Here is an 18247-nt window from a genome sequence, read left to right as displayed (position 1 = left end):
ATGCTCTGATAGAGAACATTCCAGGATTCTTCCAATCCAAATATATGGAATAATCCTAAAACTGTCATCTCTTTCCATGCCTATAATCAAGGTAATTTCCAATTATATTTACCAACCATTAAAAGTTACTTACCAAATATGGACCTCCAGTAATTACCAAATTTCAATGACCCAATTTAACACAGGAAAATGAAAAAAAAATACCCAAAATTCAGGGCCCGGTTCATTGGCAAGAAAATCCATTACACAAAGCCCTCATTTATAGCCAGAAATTTAATCCCTAATACAAAACAGAGTCCTACACAAAAAAACAGAGTGACCTGACCTGACCAAACCAGAAAGAAAGAGACAGAGTTGAATGCTCCCTCTCTGCTCTGCTCTGCAACAATGGCTCTCACCGACTCTCATCCTCATCCCCAAGCCTCCTCCAAACCAAACCCTCCTCTCCAAACCGAAGTCCTCTCCGTCAAATGCGACTCCTGCGGCTTCACAGAGGACTGCACCGCCGCTTACATCGCACGCGTCCGTGAGCGCTACCAAGGCCGCTGGATATGTGGGCTCTGCGTTGAGGCCGTGAAAGACGAGGCTCTCCGATCAGATAGGCTCATCTCTACTGAGGAGGCCCTCAACCGCCACATAAGAGTCTGCAAGAATTTCAGATCGTCTAGTAAGGAAAAAACAGAGCATCCTATTCTGGCTATGGGTCGGATTTTCCGCCGGAGCTTGGATACTCCGAGGGCTCTCCGGTCAAACTCCAGCTCGTCGCTCGGTCACGTCGAGAGGGTTCGTGGGCCGGCGCTGCTGAGGTCCGGAAGTTGCTTCCCTGCCCTCAATAGCTGAGTTTTTCATGGAGGTAAATATATGAAAACAGGGGAACTCTGTTTTGTGGTTTTAGAATTATCATTATTACATCAGAAACATAACTGGATCATTTAGTTTATGCTTCAAATGGTTTCATAGAACTGGGATTTTGCAGAAATTAATTTCTAAGACTAATGGGTTTGTTTCTTTAGACTATCTCATTGTATATATGATTCTCTTTTTGTTAAGTTCTTGTTCATTACATCTGTGCTCGTCTTGTTTTGGCAACGCGAGCAATGATCTATTTGTTTGAAGATGAAGGGCATCTTGTTTTCTGAATTTGGTCACTGATGAGTGACTGAGATTATGAGCATTAAGTATGATATTGTATAGGTTTTTGGTGTCCATGAAAGTGATGCCACTGATTGGAAAATAAAACCAGAAACTTTCTGGTGGCAACAGCGAAGCGAATTCAATTTCGATTGCTGGCTTTTCAATTTTTCATTGACTGAATCATAATTGCGGTTTGATTTCTTTACAGTTATGGTGTCATTATGGTTACATTTTGACACAAAGTGAAATTGCTGAGAAGTTTCAGAGGGGATTTGAGTTGGTGCACTTTTTCTGTGTACTTGAGCTGAGTGACCTTCATCTCTCAGGTCCTTCTGTGTGTTAGATATTTCTGGCAAAAAAGATTTCTTTTTCTGAAAGCTATGAACACTTGGAATCTGACAAAAGAGACCAAGAATTTTGTGGGACAGATAGATATGCACCCAACATCTTCATTTTGCACACGGGTCAAGTTCAAGGTTTTCCATTGTCTGATTTTGCCTGTAAATGTTAAAAAAGAAGGTTGGCTGGTGAGGTTGTATCATTCCTAATTTTGAATTTTCTTTGAGTTTTTTCCTTTTTTCGATTACATACAATTTATATGTCTATCTCTCTCGTAATCTAAATATAGACACATGATTGTGTAATAATTTCGGAGATCAATAACGCGGTATGATCGATTATCATTATAAATACATACAATGGACGTAACCCGATTTTCAATTATTTCTTATTGAAACGAGATTTTATACCGGTTAAATGGGATTATTCCATTTCCATTCTTTGGAAACCTAGTAAGAGGTGAGAATTCATGTTTTTCCCTGTGGAGATCTTCGATCTTTGATTCTTGTTTCAGTAGTAACTGTCAAGTCAAAAAGAGTGGGACTTTTCCGTTATGCACTTTCTCTCAAGTAGATGACCTAAACCTGTTATAAAATTCATCCAAAACTTTGGTTTACAAATTACAAAGATGGTCCTTGTCATCTTCAACCTTCATCACTCCAACGCTTGTCACTGCACTTGAAGTGGACATTGACACTTCATCTTCTGTCAAACCGTCCACCGTTTTCATATATAGTTTAATCATAAAAGCTTCATTCGGTCCCATATTGACAACAATAGAGAGACAGTGATATCAGTCCATGCTCTACATGTGTCAAAACCAAAACAGTCCATATGCAACTGTTACGGACACTTTCATCCCATTTATCCAGGTTTTCGGTGCTCTTGAGTTTTGTCGAAAGAGTTTTAGTGTTCTGGTGTTTTAAAATTTATCGAATTTTAAAATAGTGTTTTTTCATGATATAACTAGTTAAATATAATGAGCTAATCTAACAGTTTTGTCGAAAGAGTTTTTTAATAGTGTTCCGGAATTTTAAAACTTGTCGAATTTCAAATAATGTTCTTTCATGATACAACTAGCTAAATACAATGAGCTAATCCAACCCTTTAGCATTAGGTTATGTAGCTTTTAGTGAGAGACCACATTTGCAGGGGGATGTTCAGTCTGACATGAGAGTTTTAAGGTGACCTTTATGTAGAGAAGCAACAGAGGTTTTATTAACTTGGACCACAATGATCATAATGTTGTGTCATCGAAAAAATGAACATAATGTTGTTGGGTCAATTCTTCATTGATGGGTCAGACCCCAAATGAAGCTTTAGAAATGTAAACATGAGTCTTTGCACCAAACATCATAAAGATCAGTTCAGGCTTCGTTTAACACATTGAAGCTGGTAAGGGGATTCGTAACCTTACTTTGAGCCAAAAACTAATTAGGTCTCACAGACTAGAAATATGATCATCAAGATGCAAACACTTTGAGCAGCAAATCGGTGATCGAACTCATGCAATGAATAACCAAAGTGATATTTTACTTGAGGCATTCTTCTCCTCAGGTTCATAAACAAAATGAGGTATTCACAAGTAGTTTTATTTTGCTTTATTGAAGCATATAGACTGCGCTCCATGTATCAATCAATTTTTATTCTTCCTCGCAGTCCGTATATGAGCATGTATGTTGTATAGTGACTATATTTCAAAGGATTGACTAAATTTAATTTTGGTTGCATTTATGAAATATGTAGAAACTTCTATGCAATTTTCTGAACAAGAAATCTGACAAGAAGTATGATTGTCCAGAAAATTATTCAAATTATGGGATATATATCCCCTCTATATATTCGTGTGTATGCTAAGCTAATTACTCATCTCACATTTACACCTGCTGCAGTGCTGCTTCATGACTTGTTCATTGCTCAACTGCCTCAACTACTTGTTCCTCATATGCATGTTTAGTGTAATAATAATACCTTTTGTTTTGCAAAGCATCTTTTGATTTGCTTGTATAAATATGTTATTCTGTATACGTACGTAGCCCTATTATCACATAGTAAGAGACATTTTCTGTAACCCTATCACATAGGTTTGTGTCTTAAGCCTATTTAACTCGGAAGACTCATTCGACTTCAAGGGCTGTGCACACTTTTATTGTACTCCATGCATCGTCAAATTTGTAGTCACCAAGCTCCAGCACAATGTCGATTGTGTTTTTTGTTTTTTGAATTTGGTCAATCAAGGGAGACGAGTGTGAGCATGAACTATGATTTTGTATAGGTTTTGGTGTTCATGAAAGTGATGCCACTGATTGGAAAGTAAAATCAGTAGGACGGAAACTTTCTGGTGGCAACAGCGAAGCGAATTCACCAGCCAAAACTTGGTTCATAATGACGGCCCTTGTCATCTTCTACCTTCTTCACTACAATGCTTGCCACTGCACTTGAAGTGGACATTGACACTTCGTATTCTGTCAAACCGTCTCATATAAGTCTAGTTATAAAGCTTCATTCTGACATGAAACTTTTTAAAGGATGTCATATATGCAAAGAAGCAACAAGATTTATTAACTTGGACCACAGCGATCATAATGTTGTTGGGCTCATTTTGATTGATGGGACATTTCCCAAATGAAGCTTCAGAAAAGCAAACAAGTCACTCAAATGACAGAAGAGGATGCTATTTAAACATTCTGCTATTATTATTCAAGATTATAAATGTAAACACGAGTCTTGCACCAAACATCATAAAGATCAGTTCGGGCTTCGTTGAACAAAGTCAAGCTGGTAGGGGAATTATATCCTTTGAGAGCGGCTACTGCAGAATGTCCTTAATATGTCATGGCAGAGAGTCAGAGACTATACCAAACCCGTAGTGTGAAGACTGGTTTACTACCCGAAGTTGATACCCTGAGCAAGTGGTAGTTCGCTCCCATAATTGATTGTACTGTCAAGGATACAATTTGTTCAAATTATTGATTGAATACCTATGAACAGTTTCATAACCAATGCAGATAGATAATCAGGAAGATTTGAGCAAATTAGAGGTTAATGAAAGATTACCATGTTGCACGTCTCATGTATTGCTTCCATGAGTCGCTCCCTGCTTCGCGGCCACCACCAGTTGCCTTCTCTCCACCAAAGGCACCACCAATCTCAGCGCCATTAGTAGGAATGTTTACATTCACTATACCACAATCACTGCCGTGTGGCCTGCATCAAATCCCAACGTTGAAGAATGTAGGTTCAAATCTCTAATGGTCATAAAATTGGAGTAACATACTTGGGCAAATTGACAAAAGATGAGATAAGTTTCATCAAATCTTTGAAACTCACCCAATCCATTTAAAGAGAATTTCTGGTTTTCGTGTGAAGATTGAGCTACTTAATCCTTGTGATACAGAGTTGTTCATATCAATTGCTTCATCAAGACTCTGCATTTTCTCAAACAAAAAGTTGCAAGTTTAAATCTAAGAATATACTCGTAAAAACCATCAATAACAGAACTTTCAATAAGTGAGACTACCTTGAATTTCATAACATACAGAACTGGACCAAACAGCTCTTCTTTCACCACAGCTGCAGTTGGAGAAATCTCAACAATTGTTGGCTGCACATAATTGCCTTCTGACTCTACAGTTGATCCACCAACAGTAATCTTTCCCCCCTGAGAAAAGAAAGTACAGAGCAAGACATAAACATTATTTTTCTTTTTCCTCCACCGTGTGTGGTTTGTGAATAGATTATAACATTCTTAAAGAGGTGCATAACATGCCTGAGATTTAATTGCCCCAATCCCCTTCTCAAAATTCTCCTTCGAATGGTGAGTATGTAGTGGCCCAACTAGAGTTCCTTTCTCCAAGGGGTTCCCAATTTTGACTTGCTTGTAAAGTCCGACTAGCTTATCTAATACATTCTGATATATACTTTCATGAAGATACTGCACTCCAGCGAAGCCATACATGCACAGAGATTTGCACATTTAATTTTCAGGGAGAAAACAGGGAATGACAAAGCAAAAATTGTGGAAGGAAGTAATACTTCTATGACCACCATGAAATTAAAAAAAAGATCTTTTGTAAATGTAAATAGTCACCAATCTGCGGCATGAAGTGCAGCGCTGACCAGCGGTACCAACAGCCGCAAAAAATATAGAACGCACTGCCAACTCGATATCAGCATCATCCATAACAATTATAGCGTTGTTCCCGCTTAATTCAAGCAAGCATTTACCAAACCTCTCACTGACAATTCGTTGCACATGCTGACCCACCTATATTTCATATCGTGAAAGCTATTGTTAGCATAACAGCGTTGAAAAAAGAGAAAAAAGGTTTGAAGGCACAAGTATGTGACCACACACCTTTGAACTTCCAGTGAATGAAACCAGCGGTATTCTTTTGTCTTTTGCTATTGCTTCACCAACTTCAGCTCCACCACAGAAAGCAGTGAATATAGCCCCGGGCAAGTTATTTTTCTCAAGAACCTCAGCAATTAGCTTTGTCACAGCAATAGTTACCAAAGGAGTTGTTGGTGCACCCTTCCTACAATGCATAGTATCAATGTAATTAATGTACTACAGGACATCTTTTTGATGGATTCATCTGCCAAAACTCGAATATTTGAGAAAGTAAAATACTTAGATATCTATAAGAATGAAACAATGAGATTCTGAGAAATCGTTATTGTCTGATTTGAAGTGATAAATTTTGTCAAAAATCAAGTCTGAAATATGGACATCTACAAACTTACCAGACAACACAATTACCACAGACAAGTGCAACGCAGGCATTCCATCCTAAATCACCATTGAAATTACAAAGAAATAAGAACGGTTGGAAAGTTCAGAATTCATAAACCACTCATGGAATCTTAAGAGACAAAATAAAGCATATTGTTAATGGATTATTAGTTCACAAATCACAATCATATATTAACAGTTTAATACATAATATATTTACACAGTGACCTTGTAGGTTGTCCTGAATCCTGACACATTCGCATATTAGAGAAGGAGAAGGGTGGCATCTGAACTGAATGCACGGCTTAAACAATGAACGAATCCATACATTTCGCATTCAGTAAAGAGGTCTATATGTAATATCAAAGAATTCAGATATGACATTTTTCTTTCTTTTTCATTTTTTTTTTTTCCTTACAGAATGTAGTTCTAAATATCTAGTTCCAGAGCCAACTACTCTTGTTAGTTAAAAAATGAAACAAGAAAAGGCGGACAGTTTGCTCACAATAAAATGCCACACACACACACATAGCTGCTTATATGTTCTACTATACAGATTATATGATAGTGGATGCCACTCTAACACTTCATGTGTAATGCAGAAAAGGTAAGATAAAAAGTAGACCCAAGTCACCCAACATCATGCCATGACTTTCTTGTACATAAGAAAGAGTTATTTATATAATGTTGCAAGCATGCCAATACAAATCAAAACAAGAACTCACCAAGAACAGCACATGGGAAATTGAAAGCAGTGATGACACCAACTATTCCCAATGGATTCCAAACCTATGGTGCATAAAATGCACAATATTGTCAATTGTAGCATATTCAAAGTCAGTTATTTAAAGATCAATCGTCAAATTTGAAGAATTTACGGATTAAATAAGGTTAGGAACTAGTAATGTACCTCAAACATCATATGGTTTGGACCTGGAAAAGAAAAAAGCCAGATGTAGATCAAACAAAAAGAAACTTTAGCAAATAGCAACTAGAGGCCTTTAAAGCTTTACTAAGCTATTCAAATTAGCAATTAATATAAGGACGACAGAGTAAAAGTGAAGTTGGAGCTCACGTTCTGAGGGTATTATAGATCCATTCAGTTGACGGCTCAATCCAACACAAAAGTCACACATGTCGATCACTTCCTGCATACATTATAACCCAGGCATTACTGAAAAGGTTCAGACCTTTTCTACTGAAGACACAAAAACAGCAAAAGCAAACAGCTACAAAATTGAGTCCACACTTAACAGATGCATAAGTTATACTACCATCAAACCATATAAATCAATGATCACTGAATAAATGTATTTGAATAATAAAAAATTGACCACTGATACCTGAACTTCCCCAATTCCTTCAGCAAGTATTTTCCCCATCTCGAGGGACACAAGCCTACCCAGATAGTCCAGTTTGGCCCTTAATGCATCTCCTATCTGTCTAACAATCTCACCTCTCTTCGGTGCTGGCAGCTACATACAAAAACAAACAATACATGTTAAACTTTAACGAATATGAAAATTCACACAGCATCTCTGAGTGTAATACCATCAAGATTCATAAACAATTAAAAATGAAGAGGAACTCACACTCTTCCATGTCTTGGATGCTTCACTACAAGCACGAATCCCCTCCTCGTAATCATCTGTAGACACTTCCGTGACCTTAGCAATTTCCTAACATCCCAATGCCCAAGACATCATAAAATCCATCATTCTGGGTTAGTTTTGTAGAAAGATCCAAACTTTAACACATAAAATTAGATTGTAACAAAACCCCAAACAAACCTGATTGTCTGCAGGATTGAAGGTAGAGATAACTGGGCCAGTTGCCTTCCACTTCCCATTTATGAACCCACCTGGATTTTCCGGAGCCAAACCGATCTTCCCCAGAAACTCATAGTCTTTTTCTGTTCCGAAACTCATCTCTGCACATCAAACATTCACACTGATCAAGAACAAAACAAACACAACTGAATAACTGATACAAACAACAATAACAAAACAGAGCAAACATGTATCAAAGACAGAATACGATCAGGGATTGAAAGATGAGTTACCGAAGCAAAAAGCTTGGTGATCAGCGATGAGAGATGAGGAATGAGAAAGTGGGTAATGCCGTGACGGATGTGGAGTGCGAAAAGCTTGTGTCTTTTATAATTGAACTACGTTGAGGATTGAGTTATGGTGATTGCTGGAGTGCGTGTTTAGTTTAGTGTATCGATCAGATTGGAGTGACACGCGGGTAGTAACGACAATGTGGGTCAGTGAAATGACCAAATGAGCCAACCTAACATTTGGTGAGCTCAAGTGAGATATGAGCAGAGACACAGAGATGGCCAAGTTTTGGCAGCAAGCTAGGTGTGGAAGTGTTCGCAATCACTTAGGGAAGTTAGATTCTGAACTTGTTGTTCAATGCATGATTTAGTGTGGTTTTAAGTGAATGTGTGAGGTTGTAAGGATCAGAAATTACGGATCCAGTGCATGGTTTACGGTGCATATTAAGAACAAGAAAAACATACCTAATAACAATACTAAGGCTTAAATGTATTTCTTAAACGTATCGACTAAAATTAGAAATTTGTTTTGACCAATAGTCTAAAATGTTTAATAATTTTGATGCAAATCACCTTACGAAATTTATTTTGGTACAAAACAAAGTTTCTTAAATACGAGTATTAGAGAACAATCGTAAAGCTTAATAATACTAATACGATAAAAGAAATTTCTAACAATTAAAACATCTTTTAAATATGGTATAAAGTTTCGAGAATCTCATTCTTTTCATAAAAGAACTATTTATAAGACGTTGACAATCTTGATTTAGTTCATGTTACTACCAACAACAAACTATTGAACATGTATAAATTATCTAAATCTAAATTAATGTGTGAAATTTTTCTTGACACAAAACCTTTTGAGAATACATATATAACTAGGTAAGAGGCGTAAGAGTATGTAGTATGATGTAAAAATGTTGGTCCATATAGCATATGATGATGTTACACTTTGACTAGTAGATCACTAATCTTCTATGGCTCTAAATAAAAAAGAAAACTTGACCCAAAAACCAAAACGAAACGAAAAGAGTCATCGTCTTCAAAATATTGGTGTGAAGCTATGCGAAGCTACGACGTCGTCTGGGTCTCCTTCCCCAAATGAATTGAACGAAGCTACGACGAAGCTGCTCCTTTATTGTTCGTATTCTTTAGCACTCTTTCTGTTTCTTCCAAACCAGAAAGAGTGCTAAACCCAAAAGCCAAAGGTAACCCTCTCTCCTCCTCAAACCCCCAATTTTCACTTTCTCTGATTTCCTCAAAGACCCAATTTTTATCGCAATTCACACCATTCAATCCAACCCTTTATTCAATTTCCCCCCAATTCGAAAACCCTAGTCTTGCTTTTTCCCAATTTCGACTTCAATTAGGGTTTTGATCAGGAGGGGGGTCGATCATGGGAGGACCCAGTTACTTTTTCGGGTCTAGAAAGACCCGAATTCGTGGGGCTTTCAATGCAATTAGTGCTCTGGTGTTGTTCTTCTTGTTCTACACCCAAGATGGTTTCATCAAAAACCCAATTCTGGGTGCTTCGAATTCGGTTCTTCCTCCTATCTGGAGCTCCAAAGTTGATGCCTTTATGGGTAATCGGGTCGAGATTATTCGCCGGAGAATGGCCCAGGTCAATGCTGATGTTAGTTTTTCGAATCAGAGTAGTATTAGTGTTAATGGGTCTGATGCCAACTTTGTAACGGCTGCTGATCCTAAAATGTGCACTGGGTTGTTCACACACCATGGTTTCGCAACCAAATGCGAGTACTTGATTGCCCACCCGGAATGTAATCCTGGCGGGCACTTTAATTACATTAAGTTTCTGTACTGTGACTGTGGGAGCTTTAACTTTCTGGGTTATATTGCATTGACAATTTGGTTAGCTGCATTGTTCTATCTGTTGGGGAATACTGCCGCGGATTACTTCTGTTGCTCGCTGGAGAAGCTTTCGAGTCTGTTGAATTTGCCCGCCACTGTGGCGGGTGTGTCTCTGCTTCCGCTTGGGAATGGTGCTCCGGATGTGTTTGCCAGCATTGCTGCTTTCGTGGGGAAGGATGCGGGCGACGTGGGGCTGAATAGTGTGTTGGGTGGAGCTGTTTTTGTTACTTGTATTGTTGTTGGGATTATATGTCTTTGTGTGGCGGATAAGGGGGTTCAGCTCGATAGGAAGTGCTTTATCAGAGATATATGTTTTTTCCTCTTTACAATCTTCTCCCTTGCGATGATGTTGGTGGTTGGGAAGGTTACTGTTGGGGGTGCTATAGCGTTTGTGTTGATTTATGCGGTTTATGGGTTTGTGGTGGCTGCAAATGAGCTTTTGAGGAAACATGTTCGAAAGTTAAGGTTGGATGTTGTAACACCATTGCTTCCGGTTAGAGGAAGTATATTTTCGCAAGGAAATGAGGAGGATGATTCCATATATGCTGGGCTACTTGAATCTGAAGAGGGGAGTGACGTGCCTCACCTCCAAAGTAAGCTGCCGCAGTGGATGTGGGCTTCAAATGTAGCAATTTATTCAAATCAGAGTGCAAAGAATAGTACAGACAGCCCAAGGTCATTGTGGGGTTGGAACGAAGAGGAACAGAGCAATGAAAACTCTTCCTCTTTCAAAGTTCTATCAGTGCTACAGCTTCCATTGACGCTGCCAAGACGATTGACAATCCCCATAATTGAGGAGGATAGATGGTCCAAAGGTTATGCTGTTGCAAGTGCTGTGTTGGCTCCTATTCTTCTGGTATTCTTATGGAGCATTCAAGATGATGTGGGATCTAGGAGTGTGAAGATTGCATATTTTATAGGTATTGTCTCTGGTGTTGTTTTGGGTGTCCTTGCATATATATACACCAGAGCTGACCAGCCTCCTCGCAAATTTTTATTTCCATGGGTTTTGGGAGGATTTTTCATGAGTATCATCTGGTTCTACATTGTTGCAAATGAGCTAGTTTCACTACTGGTGGCACTGGGTGTGATTTTTGGAATAAATCCATCAATTCTCGGATTGACTGTATTAGCTTGGGGCAACTCGATGGGTGATCTAATGTCGAATGTTGCACTGGCAATTAATGGTGGTGACGGTGTACAAATTGCAATGTCAGGATGCTATGCTGGGCCTATGTTCAACACACTTGCTGGCTTGGGGTTGTCAATGCTGTTTGCCGCCTGGTCTAAGAGACCCGCATCTTATAAAATACCCAAAGATAGTAGCTTGTATTTTACAATGGGATTCCTAGTGGCAGGGCTTATTTGGTCACTGATTGTGCTGCCCAGGAATGACATGCGCCCCAACAAGATCTTAGGAGTTGGCCTTATAACACTCTATTTGATATTTCTCTCCCTCAGAATAGCCGCATCAATGGGGGGACTGTGACTGGTAGTTCTATAAATAATTATTGCATTGGTTTGCTAGGTTGTGTCTTGTACAGAGTTGAGTTGGAATGGCATTATTGGTGCCAGAAGCTGAGTGTTCCTTCAGGAGTAACTGATACTGTTTGTTGTCTTTGATAATGTATTCCACTTGTTAATATAAAAACAGATTTTGTCGACTCAAATTTGAACTTGGAAAATTGTTTATCATTATGATTCTCTGAGTTTGTTATCTTTAGTCATCTGTATTCTATCTGAACAGGAGGATATTTCTCAGCTTAATCTGTTTGTTACGCTATGATATGATGGTAGAAGAAACAAAGAATATGTGCTCTGTTTCACATTTCTCCTGCCTCTTAGCAGTGTCTTTAAACTAGCGCTTTTTTGGTAATCTTGAATTAGTTGCTTGAACTTGACTACAGAAGTAAATGTGTGCTTTTGCTGATGTCTTGTGGTACTTTGCCAGAGAAGAACTGTGTCCTTTCTTGGACAAGATAACAAAGAGTCAAGCGGCTAGTGACTGCAGTAAAGTAATGTTCTTAATCTGGAGACTTATCTATTAACTCAAACCAGGTATGTAGGCAAATTTCCTTTTCCAACTTTAACTATTAAGATATTAACTACTATGGGAGACATTTTAGAAAATTATGTGACAACCTAAATGTAATCGATGAAATATTTCGTTCTGGCAAATACTAGGTAGTTTGGTGTAAAATATGTTCCATTCAGATTATATGATCCTTGTTTGAGTAACGGAGAATCCAAGAACTGGAAATCCTCTTAAACCCTAAAGGATGACATGTTTCATTTCTGATTGTGTTTTTTGATAAACACCAGTATCGCTTTGAACTTCTCTACCTCATTACAAATTTGACAACCCCTATGTGGTGTCAAGCAAATTAAGTGATGGTGCATCCCTGGGGTAAAAGTTATTGTAGTCTTATTTGCAAAACAATCAGAAATCTAACTAATTACAAAAAATCAAACAATTACAAAGATAATTTCAAAGCTTTTACAGTTGAGCTGATCCCAAGTCGTACAGTTAAACAATAGGAGAATGGAGAAAAACCGAGAGAAAAAAAAAGAGCATGAACAAATCCAAGTGCGGAAAATTGGACTGCCCAGAGATGTGTGTTTTGATGTCAGAGCAAGGAAGCCTCTCTTTGATATCTGATAGTTAGCACCTGGTGGATTCACCATAGATGTAATCGAGAATGGCAATGACTCCGAATACAAAAGCTTGATCTATGCCTGGTGTCACCACAACATGATACAGATCTTTACTTGCCATCATCTCCTCCCACTCCTTGACTCCTATCTGTGTTCCATTGTAAAGAGTAAGAAATCCAACACATTAAACATTTGGGTAGAAATGCAAAAAAGATGGCACTAATCTTGACTATGAGTTTTAGCAGTCCAGAATGTTTACCTTTGCCACTACATTGCCTTTAGAGTCAACAATGCTACAAGCCTTAGCAGGGAAATAACCCTTTATCTCGAAGTCCCAGTCTTTGTTTTCCGTTCTCTTAGTTGAGATTCTGATAGCTTGAGTTCTTGCCAGACATGAGTTTGGCTCTTTCAAGCTAAAAGCCAACTCCTGTGATCCTTCATAGTCTAAAGCATAACCCTTCCATTTCCTGTAAATGCTTAGCGCCTCAACCATCGCTCCCTGATTAAGAATGAATGAGATGGTTTCTTGATATCTATAACATTTCATGTATATATGCACATTAGCTTGTATGATATGCAAGGAACATCATGTGCTCATCTATCATCTATAAGTGTACCTTTCGACGAATGAGAAGCAAGGCGTCTCCATCGCCATCTCTCAGAATAAGCTCATCTTTTTTCCCCAGAATTCCACATCCATCAACCCTGAAAGCAACCTTCTGACTACAATCTGTGACTACAAACCCACCTCCATTTACCATATGAGGCCTCCTCCTGACTACAAACACACCCTGTGCTGATGAACAATACATCTTGCTGATTACAGGCATTATGTTGGTTTTAGCTGCCATGATTATCTCTCTGTCTTGCACTCCCGAACTATTCTATAGAATTAGCGACGTGCAACTTTCTTATGTATGCTTTAGCACAAGGTGCTTTCTGTTTTATGCAAATAATGAGAGGTATTCTGAGAGAAGAAACTTGTTTGGTGGCTTCCACATTCAAATGTTTGGCAAGTTTTGACTGGTGTATTTTTATACAATACGTGCATGATGTGGAAGAATATAATGTGATTTCTGCAATGTGCTAAATCATCGAAGATGGTCATTGCTTGTTGAAGAGGATGAGTGTTGGTTCACGCGCCCAGTATTGGCCAATCAAAGCAGAGACTGATGACTTGAAATGAAGATTCAATGGCTTCTGGTTCAATCTTACAAAGAGATATACCAATTGAGTTTCCTGATTTGAGAAACCAGTGAAGGATTCCAAAGAGGCTCAAATGTCTAAAAAGAGAATAATATTGCTTCAAAACTATTGACTCTTTTTGAAGGTGGCATATTCATTTAGCCATTTAGTCACAATGTGCTCGACTCTGGAAAGATGTAAAGCATCTTCCAGGAGTTGAATTCGACTGCCCCGGCCCGTTCAAACTTCAAAGATTCATGCACATGATCATAGGAAGTCTGCCGATACAGATGCTCATGAGTCATGACCTCGCAATTGTTCAAAGGGTAACACTCCACATGATTGTAATACAAATTAGCGGCGAGTTCATGACTTTTTTCTTCGTAGATGTGATATTTTAGTCTTTTAGATAAAATTTGAAGAAACGTAAATACGTATGTAGGAAAGCACAAGATGATGACACATGGTTGTCTTTATCTTTTTCCATTTTTTAAGAAACTTAAGAATTATAATGTGCCCACACAAAACGTGGTTTTGGACAATGTTGCCTGGAGGACTAAATGACTCATGAGATGAAGCTTCTTCCACTAGCCTTTGCTTAACCGAAGCAAAGAAAAACACCAAGTTTTTTTTCAATGATGTTGCAAAGGGCATCAATTAAACGGATAGAAAGAGTATTGTGTTTCTGCTCCCCAGTCCCCATTACCCATTCAAATAAGTGCATGTTTCTTGTACACCAAGAATTACTATTATCTTCCTGTGGCCCCCGTTGTCACTCTAGTACGTAGTCCAACACTCCAACCCTAGCCTTACACTCCAAGGAGGACTTTCTCTACTCCCTGATCCCCTATAGCCATACTTCGAATCCTCGCCGAAAGCCACCCAAATGGGCCGCCGCGTACGCATGGTTGGCCCTCGCTTGTGCTCCCTACTATAATGCAGGAGGAGAAGCAGGCACTTGAGCTAGGGCTCAATGTAATTAAGAGAGCCGTCCCATTCAGGGAGAGATAGAATGAGCGGCCATGAGACTCAACACTGAGCCATTTTAGGGATTGCAATGAGGAGGGTAGGGTTAGGAGATTAAAAAATCATACCTGTACTCTATTTTATTTCTTATCTCCATACATGTCTCTATCCCGGTAATAAGATAATGGGGATTCCCCGTCCCCGTCCCTTTTGGGAATCAGGTTCTAATACCCGCCCCGATCTCCGTTAACCATTCTGTAATAAAGTAATTTAAAAAAAAATGAAAAATATATGTTTATCCCCGTATATCTCCCCCGTTATAGTCAAATACCGTGGATGCCCTACCCGTTGGAGATTATTGTCATCCCTAAGCCATTTGCTTGGAATTTTCATAATTTCAGGACCGGTCCTAAATTCATGCATTACTAATTCACGTATTTGCGGTAAAACATTGGGGTAAAAAAAAATATTAAGAGCCCCAAACCACACAGAAAAATCGTTAGAGTGTTGCTAGATGTACCCAGCAAACTTCTTAATAGACCCAACAATTAAAAATTATCCTGTATTTTTCAGTTTTGCCCTTGTTATAATAAACCCAGCAAACATCATCTCTAACACCACGTTGAGGCCAGAAAGAGAACTTATCCGGGGGAGGAAATCAGGAGGAGCATTCCCATGATCTAAGTATAGAATCTTGAGAAGATTTGATGTGGGATATCGGAACCGATTGCCTTCAACAACAAAAAATTCCAATTCAATGATCATCCCATTACATATATCTCACCCATATCAATACAGGTATGGAACTTCGATCATCTTAAAACATATAATTGTAGAATATATTTCAGGTAATGGAGAAGAAGAATAAAATCGGCTAAAAATCTCTTAATCAAAGAATTGACACTACAGATGAGTAGATGACTACGCAATTAATCACAAAATTTCAATTCAACTCAAAGGCTCAAAGCAAAGCAACGATAAGATGGTATGACCCATATCCCACTTCAGCCTCTTAAATAGGATGTTGTGTTTGCGCAGTCGTTGCCACATCTCTTCTTCTTAATTTTAATGCCTCTGATCCGACTCTAAAAGAAGAATTTGTGTTTGCTGGATTTAATATAACAAGGACAAAACTAAAAAATACATGATAATTTTTAATTGCTAGATCTACTAAATAGTTTAGTGGGTACATCTAACAACAACCAAATCGTTATATGCAGCCTTGGAGAGAACACCAAACACGAGAAAGCTTTTAGGCCCCTTTTCTCTGTATAGTGTGTTTTCCACTCCTCTGATCTTCTCTGCCATTACCATATGTGACGGTCCTTGTGGGCTAAAGACACTATGCCCTCTGCAGACGCATTTGCCATTACAAGCTAGGTCACTGTAAGCCGTCACACGTGTGGAGCCATGCACAGCCGAGTATGGCAAAGCCAAAAACCAACATCGCTATGATTAACACGGCGTCGTCGTCGTCGACACTCGACAGAGACCACCCACCCAGGCGCACGTTAAATTAGCTGAGTGGCATTGGGCTTCGCGAGATGGGCCCGGCCCACTCTTGACACGTTACCGGTCACCACTCTCTCTCTTTTGCCGTAGGGTTGTACCCTCTTCGGGAAAGAGCAGGCCCTCTTTTTTTTTTTCTCTTCTGTTTACAATGAGATGTCGCTTCGCAGATGGACCCCACACGTGGCATCCCTGATCAATCAAAAACTGTGAGGACCCCCCCCACCCCCCCTCCCTGACCTCCGCACTTCAATCGCGCGCGCGTGGAGTTGGAGATGGTTGATACCCGTACGGAAGTGATTAGCTACAGTGTTCTTGATTAAATAGGATTAACACGATTTGGTTTAGCTTAATGATGATCATGTATTCATGTACAAGTATAGTTTGGATGGGATCGTATGATCTTACCCAATACGGTCAAGAACAGTGATTTTTATTTTATTTATCTTTTGCATTTTCAGATTTCTTTCTTATGGTATCCATGTTGATAACGAGCATTTGAATGCTGATCTATAAATATGAAAAGAAAGTGCAAATAGTGATAGTGATAGAGCATGAGAGTTTGACATGAAATTGTGATAGTGCATGCATGCTGATGTGACATAGTCTTTGAGATATGAGAGTTTTTAAAAGTTGACTTCTAAAATGTGTGAAAGTGTTGTGATGATGATCGCTTGATCATATTGGAAGGCTGATTATGAGTATTTTAAAATTTGTATGAAAATTATGTTTGATACTCAAATTTGATAGTGTTTGAAATTCGAGTGGATGGCTTAGCTCGATAATAATTCCTCATATATTTTGCATAATAATCACTTGTACATTAAATTTTAAGTCGCTTATAAAAAGAAATCGAAGTTTCTCATTATTTCATGATGAGATCGGTGAAATGTCTTTCATGATGAGATTCACCAACTTGTTTAGGGATTAACTACACATGAATAATCTTTTCCTATCATGGCGTGTATTTTTATTTATTTTTTAATAAGAGTTAAAACGGTTGCCTCACGTCATAACTATTAACGAAACCGCATAATATAAAAAAAGATATAATGTCTAAATCTCATACTGTAAGAATACTCTAAAATAATATCATAGCGTGTATTATTAAGTAGGAGGAGGTGTAAGTCTCAAATTATATCTTGAAACTTTTATGCGAGGGTACGAACCTGAATATGATGAGGCTGATTAAGCAAAGTAAAGAAAGAAATATAAATGATAATTTTGAATTCATACTTTGTCTATATATTGGGAACTGTCATTGATTGGGCCAGCTGCATGTGAATTTATGGACCAATTTAACCGAGTAGCTTCAAAATTCAAGCTCCATCTCCAAAAGGTCTAGCTTCAAAATATAAAAATACAGGTCATATAGTTACAAACCAAGCTTAAATTTCTCAGATCGTACCCTGACAATGCAGAAGACCATACTCTGGCATTGAAATATAAATCAAGCAAGAGGTGCAAGAAATAATTGTCTAAAAAAATTACCCAATGGGGTAAAAAAACAGTTATGCATAATGTGATTAAACCCAGAGAAAATTTTACATACAAACAAGATGTGAATCACTGTCAATTCTGTAGCCTACAGTGAATGATCAGAGAAAAAAAATGGTAGGTAAGGATTGTGCCCAGAAGCAAAGCCCAGAAAAGAAAGTAAGAAACTTCCTGGCAGTAAAAAAAAGAACCCAGAAATCAGAACTGCTTGCACAATTTCGACCAAGGTGAAATGAAATTTAACCCAGAGAGAAAGAGATGGAAATGATTTGACCTTGATGATGATTGCGGTAGTTCTT

The 18247-nt window shown here is 38.5% G+C and overlaps 4 protein-coding genes across 4 annotated transcripts; 2 read left to right on the top strand and 2 right to left on the bottom strand.

Annotated features, from left to right (window-relative positions):
• Positions 1 to 305: 305 nt before the first annotated feature.
• LOC101299119 lies at positions 306 to 1635 on the top strand. The gene is made up of 2 exons (XM_004287597.1): positions 306 to 853; positions 1343 to 1635. Exon 1 carries the CDS (start codon positions 388 to 390, stop codon positions 838 to 840), a length of 453 nt encoding a protein of 150 aa, XP_004287645.1. The 5' UTR covers positions 306 to 387; the 3' UTR covers positions 841 to 853; positions 1343 to 1635.
• Positions 1636 to 3430: 1795 nt separating this feature from the next.
• LOC101298824 (aldehyde dehydrogenase family 7 member A1-like) lies at positions 3431 to 8380 on the bottom strand. The gene is made up of 15 exons (XM_004287596.1): positions 8271 to 8380; positions 7999 to 8138; positions 7801 to 7887; positions 7552 to 7683; positions 7284 to 7356; positions 7119 to 7141; positions 6934 to 6997; positions 6220 to 6265; positions 5831 to 6011; positions 5564 to 5740; positions 5243 to 5407; positions 4994 to 5134; positions 4804 to 4901; positions 4531 to 4680; positions 3431 to 4414 (listed from the first exon to the last, which is right to left on the bottom strand). The coding sequence occupies exons 2-15, from the start codon at positions 8134 to 8136 to the stop codon at positions 4360 to 4362; spliced, it is 1530 nt and encodes a 509-aa protein (XP_004287644.1). The 5' UTR covers positions 8137 to 8138; positions 8271 to 8380; the 3' UTR covers positions 3431 to 4359.
• A 907-nt stretch (positions 8381 to 9287) lies between these two features.
• Positions 9288 to 11828, top strand: LOC101298538 (cation/calcium exchanger 4-like). Its single transcript, XM_004287595.1, has one exon. The coding sequence runs from the start codon at positions 9664 to 9666 to the stop codon at positions 11623 to 11625; it is 1962 nt and encodes a 653-aa protein (XP_004287643.1). The 5' UTR covers positions 9288 to 9663; the 3' UTR covers positions 11626 to 11828.
• A 519-nt stretch (positions 11829 to 12347) lies between these two features.
• On the bottom strand, positions 12348 to 13710 carry LOC101298248 (protein LURP-one-related 6-like). Its single transcript, XM_004287594.1, has 3 exons — positions 13409 to 13710; positions 13051 to 13290; positions 12348 to 12939 (listed from the first exon to the last, which is right to left on the bottom strand). Exons 1-3 carry the CDS (start codon positions 13640 to 13642, stop codon positions 12799 to 12801), a joined length of 615 nt encoding a protein of 204 aa, XP_004287642.1. The 5' UTR covers positions 13643 to 13710; the 3' UTR covers positions 12348 to 12798.
• Between the last annotated feature and the right edge of the window lie 4537 nt (positions 13711 to 18247).

This window comes from Fragaria vesca, linkage group LG1 (genome assembly GCF_000184155.1).
Source record: "Fragaria vesca subsp. vesca linkage group LG1, FraVesHawaii_1.0, whole genome shotgun sequence".
NCBI classification, from domain to species: Eukaryota; Viridiplantae; Streptophyta; class Magnoliopsida; order Rosales; family Rosaceae; genus Fragaria; species Fragaria vesca.
Note: the sequence above shows the minus strand (reverse complement) of the source record. Positions and strands in the feature narration are given on the sequence as shown.